The 16768-nt window shown below is 38.6% G+C and overlaps 1 protein-coding gene across 1 annotated transcript in view; it reads right to left on the bottom strand.

Annotated features, from left to right (window-relative positions):
- Positions 1 to 16768, bottom strand: part of LOC107594493 (neogenin-like) — a 108568-nt gene that overhangs the window by 8528 nt on the left and 83272 nt on the right. Inside the window, exons 12-21 of the mRNA XM_016284563.1 lie at positions 13398 to 13542; positions 10525 to 10635; positions 10249 to 10443; positions 9234 to 9329; positions 5988 to 6220; positions 5749 to 5887; positions 5469 to 5576; positions 5164 to 5358; positions 4657 to 4689; positions 4252 to 4314 (exon numbers count right to left, since the gene is read on the bottom strand). Of these exons, the coding sequence (XP_016140049.1) occupies positions 4252 to 4314; positions 4657 to 4689; positions 5164 to 5358; positions 5469 to 5576; positions 5749 to 5887; positions 5988 to 6220; positions 9234 to 9329; positions 10249 to 10443; positions 10525 to 10635; positions 13398 to 13542 (1318 nt within the window). The remainder of the gene's footprint in view (positions 1 to 4251; positions 4315 to 4656; positions 4690 to 5163; positions 5359 to 5468; positions 5577 to 5748; positions 5888 to 5987; positions 6221 to 9233; positions 9330 to 10248; positions 10444 to 10524; positions 10636 to 13397; positions 13543 to 16768) is intronic.

The following is a 16768-nucleotide window of genomic DNA, read 5'->3' on the forward strand; positions in this document are numbered from 1 at the left end:
ATCCCAACAAAACCCGCTTTCTGGAACACACCCCTGATATTTCCTTTAATAACAACAATTATGTAATGTGTTCTGTTGTTGTTGTTATTAGTAGTAGAAAGCTATCAGATTCGCAGTAACTTGATCAGGCATTAAAAACAGTTACCACCACCTAAGGGAGATTTTGAACACACAGCGGAGAGATTTCAGCATGGAGGATGAAAACCAGACTCAACGAGTGAGAAGTCTTTTTTTTATCTGATGGTGTTGAGCTTCTTCACTCTGTTCAGTAAGGAGCGTTTTGATTGGTGGATTAAAAACTCACCGTGACTTGGATTAAAAACTCACCATATCTTCATTGGCTGAACGGAACATTCTCCCCAAAAAAAATGTTTATGAATCTTAACCTGCCAGGAAGGTCTCAAAAATACCGCAAACAAATTCAAAGCAGTTGTAGCGAATCAGCTCAAAGGGGAAATATTAATAATTAATCATAACTAGTTATAATTAATTATAAATATTTAGATCCGCTGTAAGTATTTACTTGACCTCTCAGGATCAACTGTCTGTCAAGTCTAAGAACTTTAATTTCCTGGTTAAGGGAAATAACTTTCTTACTGTGCAATACTACACAGAGCATGTAGCATAAATCTGCATGATTAGGGACTCCAGTTATGAGCAAACAATGAACAACGTCAAGTGTGATACAAGTAAGACTTTATTAACTACATAAACACTTAAACTAGTCTAACATACACATACACACACAGTTGGTACAGGAACAGGATTAAAGCTTAGGCAGTAAAGAGAAGAGAAATAAAGCATGAAGCTATGGGACCATTGGATATTCAGCAGAGCTACAGCCTGAAGGAAACATCAGCTTCTTAGTTCAAACGCACTTTTGTAAAAAGGTGCAAATGATACTTAATGTATCAATTAATAAGACTAAGTTTGATACTTGCACGTCTTGTCTGTCTGACAGAGAGTCCTGGTGCAATCTGAAGGCTCAAGTTGATCTTTGCTGAAGTTGGTTGATGGAAAAGAACCAGTTTGAGTCAGATGATCTTGGTGAATGGAAAGTCAAGGCCCGAGGCTTGGCGCGAACTTAGGGTGTCCTTAGGAGCGTTCTAGCTCACATCTTCTCAGAATCTAACAGAACCGCAGACAATTTTTTTTGTATTTACAATATTCACAGGAAACTTAAAACAACACAATAAAACTAGAAATCCTAGGCTGTTAAAAGCACAGAGACTTTCAGTTACATACCATTAAAACAAGTCCTTAAGAAATCCAGCGTGTTTTAAGTTCCAATGTAAATATTGTAAATACAAATTTGATTTTCACTTTTAACATTGTTGTCCGTCTCATCTTTTTAAACACTCAAAGTTCTCACATAGTATAATCTGACCCCATTTTAACAATTGTAAATTTGACTCATAGAGCCGAACGTTACATATGGTGGCCCGTACGGGGAACGTTTAAAGATTTTAACGCTGTGTTGAGGAGATTGTTTTAAGATGACAACAAAGCAAGTTAATGCTGCTTCTTTTAATACATCTGCTGGTTTTAATGATGAACGGGTTTTACATTAATGTGAGTGTGTACAGCTTCGCGCTGAGGTGGTTGCTCTTAAAAACATTGTTTTAAACTTGGAGAAGGATTTTAAAGACTGTTGAAAGTAATCTTAACCATGAAGTGCGTTTTAGAGAGGCTGTGGATTTTAAATTTGAAAAAGTGGAGGAATCTGTCAAGGATTCCGTGGCGACACTAGAGAGAGAGGTCATCGACTGTTTTAAGAGAGACAAGAAATGGGCGAAACAGCTGGAGCAGAAAAAGGATCCAAAAGCTGCCATCTCTTCTCCCACTGCGACGACCAGCCCAGTGCTGCCCACGTCAACCCCTGACTTTCCTCCAGCCAACCATCCCAGCACATCTACCACTTCACAGACAACCAACAGAGCGACCGATGGAGAATTCTGTGCCACCACTCCAACTGGGCCAGACTTTGACCACAGCTTCTCCATCCTCCCCTTCTCCAGAGAGCAACTCAGCAGCGCGCAGGGTGATGATGGCACTCTCCAGGGACTTTCCATCTCTCCCTCCACTCCACCGACCAACAGGATCGAAGTGCGGGAGCACCAGGGCTTGCTGTACCGGCGGATCCAGAAGGGGGACGATGTCTACCAGATCCAGCTCGTCGTCCCAAAGAACCTGGTCCAGTAGACGGTACAGCACTTCCACCAGAGGACAGCAGAGAACCACCATGGGCGTCTAAAGTCCCTTCTGCAGAGCCAGGAAGTTGCCTGGTGGCCCTCAGTCCGCAGTGATATCTGGGCGTTCGTCCGGGACTGCAAGTCGTGTGGTGTGGAGGCCAAGGAGTGTGCTGTCATCAACCCTACCAATAAACCACCTCATCATCCACCTCATCCCCGTTCATCAGCATCAACATCATCCACCAAAGAGACCCGTAAGCCGGATAGGAGGAAACGCCAGTGGGGCTGGCGGACCAGCATGGCTGGGTGCAACATAGTCCTGGGAGGAGCGGCGCCACCGAACCTAGGACACCCAGGCTGGTATCGGATACCACCTCTCTCTAGTGTTCCCATAGATTCCACCGGCAGACTAGTGCCTGTGTGGGAGGGCCTAGTTTTATCTAACTTATTACAAAGACATTTTAAGACACATTTTAGAGGATACCCATTACATGGACAATGGCTGACAGTACCATTAAGGGACTAGTCTCTTTCCCGGGAGCCATAGGCTAAGGGGGGGACTATGTGACACTGTCACACAGGACATGTTTTAACCTGCTCAATATATTTTAATGATTTTATGTATATTTGAGTTTTAATAGGTTTTCATGTTGTCTTAGCCATTTTATTCCTCTTAACCATTTTAATGTGTGTATGTCTTTAAATGAGTCTGGGTCTGCCTATCATGTGACTGATCACATGACAGGAAATAGGAAATGGACAGCATAAAGGAGGCAGCATGTCAAACAAGCATGGTCGTTGCTCACATTATGACCAAGTGGTGATCACCTGGAATAGTGGAGTTACCTTTGGGGATTTACCTTTCCAGCACTTTGGATTAACACTACAGTGGACTTTTGTATATACACCGGTGGACACTTTTGGGACATTCACTTTGGGACTAGCAACACACTGGATTTCTTAAGGACTGTTTTAATGGTATGGAACAGAAAGACTCTGTGCTTTTAACAGTCTAAGTTATTCTAGTTTTTTTGTGTTGTTTTAAGTCTCTTGTGAATATTGTAAATACATATTTGATTTTCACTTTTACCATTGTTGTCTGTCTCATCTTTTAAACACTCAAAGCTCTCACACAGTATAATCTGACCCCTTTTTAACAAATGTAACATCTTCCAATAAGGCCGATCGTTACAAACTTTATATATACATATTTGTGTAAACATTTTAAATTTATTTAGGTAAGATGCATTTGTGTGAGCATTTGGGAAACTATTTATGCTTTTACTTGTGTATTTATGAATTGTGTTTTGAATTTCCGAATCAGATTTTTTAAATGTAAATTGTGCTGTGCATTTATGAATTTTATTTTGTAAATGTATAATTTTTCAGGCTGATCTGGCTCCATAAGTAATAGGGTGTTGCAAGACGCCACTACGGTGTTGTTATATGGTTGCTAGAATGTTATGAATGGTTTTTGCTAGGTTATTGGGTGGTTGCTATGGCCTTTGCTAGATGATTGGTAGGGCACCTGACTCCTAACTCCCTAAGCTGGAGTTAGATGTTTTCTAAACATTGCTAGAATGTTTTGTTATTGATAAGGTGTCATGATTGCAAGATGTCGCTAGGGTGTTGCTTAGTGGTTTCTAGGTTGTTATTGAGGTGTTGCTAGTTTGCTGTGGGTGGTTACTAGGAACTAATGGGTGGCAGCTATGGCATTGCCAAGCCGTTTCAAGGTGTTTGCTAGGATGTTGTATGTTCTTCACAGGGCATTGCTAGTTGGTTGCAAGGCGATGCTAGGTGTTACTAAGGGGTTGCTAGGCTGTTATTAAGGCATATGTAGGGTGCTAGGTGTTCGCCGGGTAATAATATGGTGTTGATGGGATGTTGCTAGGTAGTTGCAAGGTGGTTGCTAGCGACTACTGGGTGGTTGTTATGGTATTGCTAGGTGGTACTAGGTACAGTACTAAGGCGTTTTCTTGGTTGTTGCTATGCTACATCATTGAAAAGCCATTGCTAGGGGTTTTCTACAGTGTATAAACATAAAAAAAACAGCAATTACCAACTGATCCAAAACCTTGTTCTGGTGCAGAGGGTCTTCCTGGTTTCACCAATATACCTGGAGCTACAAGTGATCAGATAAGAAAAATGGGCTGGTGGCACATTGGAATCTACAGCTTTTGTGTAAAGTTCACATTAAAACACATCCACCCATAACATGCAGTTTAAACGGATAAACCACAAGCTGTACGACATCATCATTTGACCAAAATGTGCTTGGGAAAAGACTGTTAGTAGTATGAAGTATTAGCTACGTGCATTTTGCTGATAAACTAGTAAAAATTATATGTTTTCCTGCTATACACCAGCTGGATTTTTCCGTGACTGCTGATACAGTTTAGTGTGCAGGGAGCTGCTCACTTCAATTTGAGGACATTAGTGGAATAAGAGAAGAGAGAGCAATTACCTTGGTCATTAGCCATTTTGTCAGAGGATTCAGCTAGCAGGACCAAGCAGAAGGAGAGGAGACAGGTTAGAGGGGGAGAGGCGTGCAGTCAGAGCTAAGCAGGACCCTATGGGTGGCTTGTGCATGAGCCAGTATGAAAGTTTGGCGAGTTCAGGGTAAACGCAAAGGGTTAAGCTTTAGATTAGGTTAAAAACAGCGTATGTGAATATGGTAACTGAATACATTTCCCAATATTAAATCCTACTAATTATAATTTAGCAACCAAACCCTGCTGAAAAGAACAGCATGTAATTCCATACGTGTCCACTTTGGTTTAGGCTAGTTCATTATGGTCTATTTGGTCTCTTATGGTTGATCAAGGAAATCTTGCTGGTTAAGCCAGATAAGAAACCTGGTGGTTACACCAGTATCCCATTGTATTTTTGAAATCATAACCCAAAATATGTTGGTCTTTTCAGCAGGCAACAGTGATTGTGATTATTCATCAACATGAATGAGCTGGTTTACCTTTAGGAGTGCGGAACTGGGCAGCATCAGACATTGGACCCATCCCCTTAGAGTTACGCGCCTGGATCTTAAAGTAGTAGGTGGTATCAAGGGTCAGGTCCTGAATCTGATGGGTTAGCCTGTTCCCCACTACTGGCTCAATGACCCAGTCATGAACCTCTGCATTCACATCAGTGCTGTAGTAAATGATGTAACCTGGGAAGGCAGAGAAAAAGTGATACAAGGGCACATTGTAATGATAAAACAGGCAAGTTAAATCATCACTGTCTCTAACTGGTGATATATTTTTAATCTAACTTTGGCACCTGTTATCTTGCCATTGGCTTCTGAAGGTGGTTGCCAGTTGATGATGATGGTTCGTGGTCGTCCCTCTTTGCTCACTACAGTCACATCTTTAGGTGCAGAACTTGGGACTGGGGAGAAAGATAAAATAAATGAAGCCTACAAATGCAGAAATAGCCTCACACTTTATGTAAATGTAAAATGTATTGTTCATTGAGTACATTTACATGTACAACAACACTACTTGATGAGTCATTAAACTGAAACGATGAGGTCGCAACCTGTCCCATCTAAAGTACATACTTGTTTCAAAAGTTGTTCCATGTGCAGTCATGCTCCAGGTGCTGGTCCTCCGGCCCTTGGTCACCATGACCGAGAACTCGTATAAGGTGTTAGGTTTAAGACCAGTCACAGTGTGAGTTAGTGTGGTGGTATTAGCCACCTAAAATTAATAAATCAATGTCAGTGCTATAACAAGAAAAGATTCTCCACCTTATTCTGTTGGGAGACGCTGTGAGGAGCCTAGATTCTGTTAACCATACCTTAAACTTTGTGTTTGCAGGTATGTTGGTCTTCCAGCACACTGTGTAGTAACGTGCATCTGTGATCTTCTGGTTCTTGGGCAGCGAGTTGTCCGCCCAGGTGACTTTGATGGTGTCGTGGCTCAGAACGGATGCCTGAACGCCCACTGGAGGCAGCATGGGTAAAGGGTCTGGTACTGGAGTGTATGGAGCATGGAAAAGTTCGTACAAATCAACATTAGGGTCTATGGGGTCTGCAAGCAAATTACACAATGTCCCATGCCAAAAAAATAAAAAGGTGAAAGGTGAAAAAAGGTGAGTGCAATTACACGTAAAAGGGGAGGGTTTTAGGACGGGAGACATGTAACAAAGGGGGAGAACGGATTAATGGGTTAAAATGGGAGGTGAGGATGGGGGGATTGTGGAGGTGGGATTGGGAAAGGAGAAAGAGAGAAATATTGGATTAGAACAGAATATCAAGAGACAGTCACAAAACCATCCAGAGCTACAGCTACATCTACAATGAGTTGAGGAACTACAGTGTTTAAGGGGGTCTGAATACTTTCCGTACCCACTGTACATCAGCTTGGTTCACTACCAGCTACATCACCAATAAAGGAGGAAAACAATCAGTCGGACAGTGGGAGTTCATATACACAGAGCCTGGAATATAGTGCACAGCAGTGCTCAGCTGCTGAATTGTGAGCAAAGCGGTTAGGAGTTTGCTGATAGACCTTAGACTCAGAGTAATCCTCATCTAGAATTTTACATGGATAAAAACAATGCCGTTAGGGATAAACTACAGTTTTTACAATAAAGTGCACTGGATAATGGTCCTATATCACACTTATATACTTTTTTGATACTCATGATTCCTCTCTAAATGCCAATGTCAAATGTCAGAACTGCAATTAAATTTACTGTCCCTTATAGGCTATATATTGCAGGGTTAGAAAATCTCAAATTATTATGTGTGCTTCAAGATCTTAAGTGTTTAGCTAATGAAAAAAGGTTTAGATCTGTTGCTCTAATGAATAAAGCTTATACTGCAATTTAACCAGAATCACAGAAGGAAGCAAATGAAAAGGTTTTTCTTTTTCTTTCCTGTCTATTAATTTTTATTTGAGGTGTGGAATCAATTACCTTGTCTGAGTCAAGGTTTTGGAGATGTTCTTTTTTTTTGATTATTCACCAAAGCTTTCAGATAATTTCAATGTGTGATGCAGCTCTGGTTTTACTGATATGATAGTGTCAAATACCAGCACAACAAATAAGTCTGGAAGTCCGATCCTTTTATAGATTTAAAGCAGTTTGCCTGCCTTAAATCACCTGTTTTCCTAAGCGCTCCCTCCAAGAATAACAATTTGGAGTGGGAAAATATGCTCACCGGCTTGTATATGTGTGAAACTGAGAACATATTATTTCTGGCTTGAACATTTAACTGTTTTCAAATGGCAAAGTGGGCTATTTTCCACAGTGATGAAGCAGCCCCATCGTGAGCACTATGTGAGGTTGAGCTCTGCTTGTTCTCTGGAATTCTGTTAAAGAGTGGAATGTAAATAGATTCACTGTCGAACTAGCATGCAATGCCAAACAAAACACTACAAATAAAATGCAAAGTAACACTCTCTTTAGCATACAGTAATTCACTCACTGATTTCCTGGAAGTGCTGCTTTTCATAAAGTAACACAAAAAATCTCTAATTTAATGTATATTCTATATACTGTAATAATACTGTATATTCTGGTACTCTAAGAAGAGGCAAAACTGTCACCTTTATATGTTAGTATAGATTACAACATTCTGTCTTAACGGTGGAAGAGACGCTCTGCAGGAGATCTTCAACGCCCCTGCAGCAGGTTTCCTTGAGTTCAGTTAAAGTTAAACCAGGTGAAATGTAGCACATTGCATGCTGGGAGGTAATAAGAGTGTACCATTGATCAAAACGGGAGGTGAGAAATTATCCGGAGTTCAGAAAGTGGCCAGCTTCAGTTTTTCACTCTTTCATTCCCTATGCAGTGTGAATCAATTCAATTCTAATTTATTTGTATAGTGCTTTTCACAATACACATTGTTTCAAAGCAGCTTTACAGAAAACCAAGTTTCAAGATTTTTATTCGTCACATACTGTGGGTACAGAAAGTATTCAGACCCCCTTACATTTTTCACTCTTTGTTATATTGCCGCCATTTGCTAAAATCATTTAAGTAAAAAAAATTTCCTCAATGGTGTACATTAATGAGGAAAAAAAATTAATTTAAATGATTTTAGCAAATGACTGCAATATAACAAAGAGTGAAAAATTTAAGGGGGTCTGAATACGTTCCGTACCCACTGTACATGTGCATGTGTCTACATTTCAAGTTCTTTTTTCAAGAATCAAGTTCTTGGCACTCTTAATGTATTATTGGTCATATTATGGACCTTAGTGAGCATAGACACCATATTTAATTTAATGCTAATAAAAACTAGTCAGTAAGGGATACAGTAGTTATTATTTTATAGCCATATTGTTATACAACCACAAAATGTTGGACAAATTGTGCAGCCCTACAGACAGGCACAGTAAACCAGATTTTTTTTAAATCACATTTTAAAATGCAATCACAATTAAGATTTTTCCCTAAATCGTGCATTCCCACCTTGATGTCAACCATTCAGTAGTCAAAATATTTCCAAAGGAAAAAAATAATGTCCTCCTAAAGTATGTTGATAAATTACTGGTTAAAATGTTACTTAATCCTAATTTTTTACAACATGCAGAATGTTTCTAATCAGCTAAACTCTTTAGGAAAATATTTAGCACTGCAGATGATACAAATGGCTATTCCATCTTGAACAACAACTCTACTTAGCTGTCATGTCAACATTCACTTCGATGGTGGAGTGACTCATTTCCTGGAATTGTCATGTTAAGATGTTCCTGTATGTCTGATAAGAGCAAACCTCTGCATCTTCATCATGCACAGCGCTATTAAGCAGCGCTTCAGTTGTGGAGAACTCTTAGGATGGTCTCTAATGACATCAAACACTCAACTACTATGCATATCCATAATGTCAACATGATTACCCAGAAATAACAGAACTGTATTACTGAGCTCTAATTAAAAACTTTTGTTCAACAGACAGGCAGGTGCAATGTTATTTTATAGTAAATGTGGCAATATTCTGCATTTTAGAAATACAGCAATGCCAAACAAGGACGAGTATGTTGAAGCTGTAGGTGTGGTGTGTTATAAGGCTGAGTGGTGCCGGCCGTGACCTACCTGATTGGGGTCGTGTGATAGCGCTCTCGTACACAGGGATTCCCTCCCCCACGTTGTTGAAGGCCTTCAGTGTGATAACGTAGTGCGAGCTGGGATCTGGCAGGGAGAAAGCCAATCATTTAGCTAATCAAGCCCGCAGCTCCTCTGAGAGCTTCAACCATATTCATCATCCTAGCAGGGGTGCATATTTAAACACCATTATTGATTCTAGCTCTCGTGTAATTAGATGAATTACGAAAACTTAAATTATGCTGTTTCTTCTGATGATTATTTTTCTCGTTCCTTCAAATGTAATTACAATGGGGTGGAGAGAGGGCTAAATCTCCCACTCTTGAGTAGCTACAATCCATTTACCCAGTTCTGTTCACTTTAATTCACTTCTAGAGGCAACAGAGCTATTTCTTCACTGTTACTTCATGTCATGAATGTGTGAATGATTAGAAACGTAAATTAAAATGACCAATTCAGTTTACACTGAGCTTCCGAAGGATAATATAGTTCCATGGTATTATAGGATATCGTAATATGGTAAAACTTGGTATGTATCATCACAATAAGCATAAACCTTTTTTAACTGTATTATGGTAGTACCATAGTATTCTTTGAATTAAGTACCAACTATCAAGTACCATATTTTATGCATATGACAATAATTTGATATGTAATTATTTTATTTTGAAGTTTTTATAGTCCTACATGGCAAAAAATAAATAAATTAAATAAAAATAATTAAACATTTTCTGAAATATATTTTGAAATACAGTAGATTTACATAAATATATTTTGATGAATTTTACTTATATTTAATTAATTGTTTTAACTTTTTAATACATTTTAAATTTAATTTATATGCTCAAACTCAAATGTTCAATTTAAATGATCAAACATTCAACTTAAATATTTATTTACTAAAAAGCATTTTAAAAATTACTTTCACCCAAAATGTATTTTCTTGCCCCTCAAAGCAGATTTTGTAATATTTTCAAAGCAGAATTATTATAATGGAAGATCTTACTCAAGTTCTCAATGGTGTAGTATCTCTGTTTGTAGTCCACTTTAATGGTCTGGGCATGAGGGCTGCCGATCCCATAGCCGATAGTATAACCCCTCACCACAATGTCCTGGTTCTCTGGGGGCGTCCAGCTCACTACAATGCTGTTCACAAGTGGCCGCACGTGCAAGGAGCTCGGGACGTCTGGCACAGTTGTCTCTGAAACCAACGAACAAGAAAAATTACACTTTGTTATCCTAATCAAGCACCAGTGTCCACAAGAAATCTGCCTGTTTTTACCATCCAGATCGCTCTCAAATGTCTCAGCAGTGGTCCAGTCTGTGGCCGGACCCGTGCCGTTGACCGTAATGGCAGACACTCGCAACATATATTCAGTGCCTCGCTGCAGACCTGAAAAATACAAGAAGAACTACAATACAGGCTTTTGAATCACTTGAATTTGGTTCTACAAATACATATTCACAAGCTTTGTGAAACAAATATCACTTTTCAGCTAAAAGTGCACAAATGAACTCGATTTTTATGTCTGTTTGCACTTCCCAGGATGTTCAGGGCGGTTCCTCGAGCGCCGCCAGTTTAAATCACTAACCCTACGCATGAGCAATAGTAAAAGTGAAGCACCGCTTCTCAACCAACCAGTCAGCTCATTTCTCTGGAAACAAACAGAAAGACGCTTCACAACGCTCCACGTTTCTCAATCCATTTACTGAGACAAGATCGATAACCACCCCCGCATAATCATCATTGGCTCTGCTGTACGACATACTGACCTACACGCTACAGCATTGCCTCGAGTGCTGATTTATAAAGGTCTGCTTCTACAAATTTATATTACACTGGACTGACACAAACAACAAAATGAGAACTGACTGATTCCGGAGGGGAAACGCAAAAAAAATCATTTTCATAATTTCACACGTCTGATGCCATGGGCATGTTCTGGTTTTCACAGAGTGGAGGAATGCCTGCTGTCGTTAAATAAGCCAGAGGTTGTAATTGCTTTAAAATGTTAATAAGCGTCTGCTTAGAGTGTCGAATGCAAAAGTCAGAGCTGTTCCTACAGCCTTGTGGGAGACACTCCAATTCAAGCCTTTGAATTATCAAACATCTCATTTCAACTCAAATGGAACAGAAAACAACCATTATGCTCTTTGATGCCAACCACAGCATGACTCCCATTAAGCTGTTGAAGTCTATTTTGAATTTAATTCTCACTTTTGTTTCATTAATGGATAGAGTTTGTCACATGAGGCTTTATTTTTTTGCAGGCTCATCTATTTTGTAATGTCTGAGAAATACATACTTTCCAGAGCCGTTTCTGGGGTTGACATGGTGGCTCAGAAGCACTGGTGTATAAGGATATGGACAAAATTTACTTGTGCCTTTTAAAAAAAAATTCTCAACCTTTTTTGCAACGGCTGACACTTATGCCAGTATCTTGAGCAGGATGGCCAAGGACAGATACACTGGGGCTGTTAATAGATTAAAAAAATTAATCTAATTAATTACATGGCACAGAAATTAATTATTCAAAACGGGATCAGGGCAGATGAATAAATGTGTCAATTTTGTTCATTATTTTTCGTAATTAATGGTGCTAAATTAACTTAAAGTAACTAAATTGACAGGCCTATAATAATATCTTATAATATATACATACATATATATAATATTTATATAATATGTAAATATTAAAAAATATATATACTTTAATGAATTATTAATACATTTTTAAATTAGTCAAATTAATCTATCTATAAATTAAATTAAATATCTAGAAACTAAATTAATACTTACAAAATATTTACCACTTTTTTAATATACAATTTAAACAATAAAAAAAACAAAAAGATATTTATATTATAAATATTTTTATTTATTAAATTTTTTGTCATTTTGAAATAAATGCAGAAATGACAGATTTTGCATTGTCAAGTCTGTCAGTAGATTTTGGAACTGAGCTGTCCATCAGTCAAATGACAGTTACTGGTTGAAGCCAATAGACCCTTTTAGGGCCGACGTCACCGCCCTAGCTGGAGGCAAAACAAAGGGGAAACTGGAGGCGGCCAATTCAAAATATCGTCTTATTGTGATGTTGGGTGCCAGAATCGACGTAGTAGAGGTTCCAATTTTAAAGCATACCTGCTGCCACCGCCAGACAAAAAAAACGATGACAGCTGTGGTTAAATGCGATAAAACGAGCGGACTGGACAGAAACGATAGTCAAAAATGCTCACGTTTGCAGCGCACACTTCTTGTCAGAAAAGGTTAAATAAAGAATTGTCTTTTGTTGTTATGTATTATGGTTTGTTACGCATCTAAAGATTTTTAATGCATTTCACGACTATGGAATAATGTCTGTGTGCATGTGTGTAAAACAACAAATTGACGATTTATATGCTTAATGATCTGTAATTGTATATACATTGTTGTGATTGATTGTGGCTGGAATTTTTAAGAACTTGGTAAGAAAAAAAATCAAATACAGAAAGTTCAAAATCAGTTTCTAATTTTTGTAATGTCACTGTAAACTTACATCATTTACAGGAGGTATATACTGTAAAATAACTATTTGTATCATTACATGACACATACATCTTCAAATAATATACCCATCACATTGAATGTTTAACTTTTTTTGTATTTTGGCCCAGTTCACTCTAATAATGTAGCTGTAAAAATAGTTGCCTGCTGAAACTGAAATAGCCTATATATGCATCTTCATGACTAGACAGACACAGGTGAGTTTCCCTTTATTATAATGTTACACGTTAGGTTTCTCTATAGATGTGAATCACTCAACCGGAGGTAATCCTGTCAGATCACCCATGCTTTGAGCTAGCGTGTAGGGTTGGCCAATCTGGTTTCGTCCGTTAAAGTTAACCTTTCCAAATAACAGTTGCGATCCCGGCCAGCGAGTGACTTTACATGCAGGTAAAATCGGATTTTCTCCAGTCATTGTTAAAAAACAAAACAAGCTAACAAACTTCATAGCTAGTGTTAGTGAAGCGGTCAGGGGAATCTTTCTGCATCCACCTAAGCTCCGCCCTCAGAAAAATGTCACAGTGTTTACTAACAGAAAAAGGGTCTATAGCTTGAAAACAACCACATATTTGTCAGTCCTTCTGAGTTTGAAGTGTTGTTCAGCTTACCATCTATGAGCTGATAGAGTTGCGATCCTGAAGTAATCTCCGCCGCCTCGCTCTTCCTCGTACCCTTCCTGTAGCGGATCTTGTAGCCGATGATCTCACCGTTCTGAGCATCTGCTGGTGGAGGCTGCCATCTGACCATGATGCTCTACAAAGTTTACACATTTGAGAAAACCAAAAAACATCCTCAGCATCACACATTCTGATTTCCTTCCAGAGCAATAACCACAGTGTAGCAAAGGGGCAAATTAGCGCTGCACCTCCTTCTGGGCACCTACAGTACATACAAAGTCACCATAGTAACAACCCTGAGTGTAGGCATCTAACCTAAGTCATCGTCTACCCGAGGCATATATTAGAGAATGTGATCATCTTGCACATTAAGCATGCGCAAGTATATCAGTCCAGCAGCAGAGGGCATTGAGCGAGCAGGGATGCACCGAACCCATGAATAATAGATAAAGCTGTGTAGTGTAGAGGAGCCTGCGGGAACGCAGCTCAGGATGGATGGAAAAGGCTAGCTGCAGAGCCCACGGTGCCTGCTGGGATAATAAAGGCAGGGAGAGGGGCCGCCCAGCGTGGGTGGGGAATTAATTAATAGTATCCACAGTTGCTGTGTTCACGGGCCATGAGGGAATAAACCGAATTAAATCTGCACCATGTATGCAATTACTGTATTTCAATTTTCTACCAATTCCAGTTTGCCTCGCTAAATACTGCTTGTGTTTTCAGCCAAACAAACTTGTTTTAATTGACTTATGGGTCACAAGGGTGCACGGTGCTACCAGTGGAGGCCTCACTTGCAGTAAGTCATTGTGCTCATTATACGCACCCAGACTGAATTCCCCCATCTGTTGCGTAGTACCCCAGGGCCATGCGAGGGGGTCCTGATACAGTACCGTAGAAGCCCACTAATTAACCATCCTATACAAAACTGAAAAAAGCTTCTGTCTGGGACTTAAAGCCTTCATTATTATTCAGTGCTAAATACTGAGCCATAAAAGCCATACAACTGTGTGGATCTGTGTATACCCACAATGCAAAGTGACTGCAGTTGAACTGGATTGTTACAGTTTTGGAAGAAAATGCGAGTTTGAGTTATGCCTGTGCAAAACTTGCTGTCATTATGCTATGGTCCTCTTGGTAGTAAAATGTTGTTAGGTGGTTGCTAACATGTTCTGAATGGTTTATATGCTGTTGCTAGGGTTAGGGTTATTAAGACTTCTATGGCTTAATATAACGTAAATGATGTTTCTTACTGAATTTGTAGTGGAAAACACCTATGAAAGATTTACATTATTTAAAAACTCCACAAAGTTTTATACATATTTTGGACTGTGGGGGGGGGGGGGGCCATTATTTCGATGACGTCAAATGGTTGCACTCGGTGAGCTACTGGTGTTACCTGTTGCTATTTTTACCACAACACAACTCGGAAAATAAAATACTGATACGATGCCACATTGTGCGGCTTTTGGTTGTAATTTTCAGTCGAAGGCCAACAACAGAAGCGATGTAAGTCTTCACTGCTTTCTTAGCGATAACAAGAATGGGAAGATGCCTGTGGACGAATAAAACTTTCTGAAGACCCACTTCTTTGTTCTCTCCACTTAAGCCCTGATGCCTTTGAGGCTTTTAGTAGACCACAGCTACTGAAAGAGCTTACAAACGGCAGAGACAAGAAACGCTAGATGACATCCTGGCAGGATGTAAACATGCCAACACTTGTCATGACGCCGCAGACACTGAAGGAGTTTCTCAGTGCAGATTTTACTCAATATCCGGGGGCGTTTAGACTCCTTGTCTGGAAAAATCGATGGTACAACATTTGGGTTAAGCCTACGCTTATATCCATCGCCACCTGTAAGCTTTTTTTGTAGCTGTGGTCTACTAAAAGCCTCAAAGGCATCAGGGCTAAAGTGGAGAGAACAAAGACTTTAGGAAGTTTTAAATCTTTCATGGGTTTTCTACAACATATTTCAGTAAGAGACATCATTTACGTTATATTACGCCATACAAGTCTTAATACCCAGGGTTCCCTTTAAGTCTTGACCTATAGACCAGAGAAACAATGCACAGCCATCTTTAGAATTTTGTCGTTGAACTTCCGCTTTTGTGGTAGCTTTATAGCATCGCTGTTGTGGCTGGTGAAGTGGATTTATTTATTGTAGACTTATCATGTGCATAATGTTCGAAGCGGATGTCATAACAAATGTCAGTAGAGCGGGAAGATTTTAAAACAAGTGATTCATTCATAAATCTGTAAGATCTTACCTTTATGCTGTGGAAATACTAACCAGAAGAAAGAAGGTACAGAGCTACGTAAGGTCTATAGATGGGTTCTTTAATGTATCGTTGAATGTTACGTTTTATTTAATATTTATTTAATATTAGTTTTATTTCATATATATATATATACACGCATACATACATACATGCATATTAATTAATTAATTAATATTTAACCTGACATGTTTTTTTGTTTGCCATCTGTATTGCTTTGTCAATATTGTTTGTAAAATAGTCATACCAAGAAATAAATCTATGATGTTGTGGTCCCAAAATGTGGCTAATGTTTATCTTAATGTTCACATTATTATTATTATTATTAATAATAATATTATTACTTTTTTTAAGTAGACCATTTTAAGAAGAACATTCATGTCTGTAGCACTAATGGTTTTGTGCTTATTTGTCACAACAAATCTAATGATCTGATTTAATAATTTTCTACCCTATTGTGACATATTCAAGTGAAACAACTTCTCAAATGAGAAAAAAATGTAAGGCGGGACCATAGACTGTATAAAAGCAGGGCGGGACCTAATTTTGTTCATCTGCATTTGATTGGATTCATGGACTGTTGTTTTCTAATTGCTGCGATCAGGGCTGGACTGGGACAAAAAATCGGCCCTGGCAGGTGGCCCACCACCACTTCTATATACAATATATACAGTATATATATATATATATATAGTAATTTTATTTTATAATCAACTATACAGTATATTTATATATTTATATATTTATATTATATATATATATATATATATATATATATATATATATATATATATATATATATATATGATATACACTACCAGTCAAAAGTTCAAAAGTTTCTTCTGCTCACCAAGCCTGCATTTAATCAAAAATGTTTCTTGAGCAGCAAATCCGCATATTAGAATGATTTCTGGATCATGTAACACTGAAGACTGGAGTAATTATGCTGAAAATGTAGGTATGATCACAGGAATAAATTACATTTTAAAATATATTCAAATCGAAAGCAGTTATTTTAAATAGTAAAAATATTTCACAATATTACTGTTTTTGCTGTACTTTGGAGCAAATAAATGCAGGCTTGGTGAGCA

Source organism: Sinocyclocheilus grahami, unplaced genomic scaffold, assembly GCF_001515645.1.
Source record: "Sinocyclocheilus grahami isolate Dianchi unplaced genomic scaffold, SAMN03320097.WGS_v1.1 scaffold184.1, whole genome shotgun sequence".
Lineage (NCBI taxonomy): Eukaryota > Metazoa > Chordata > Actinopteri > Cypriniformes > Cyprinidae > Sinocyclocheilus > Sinocyclocheilus grahami.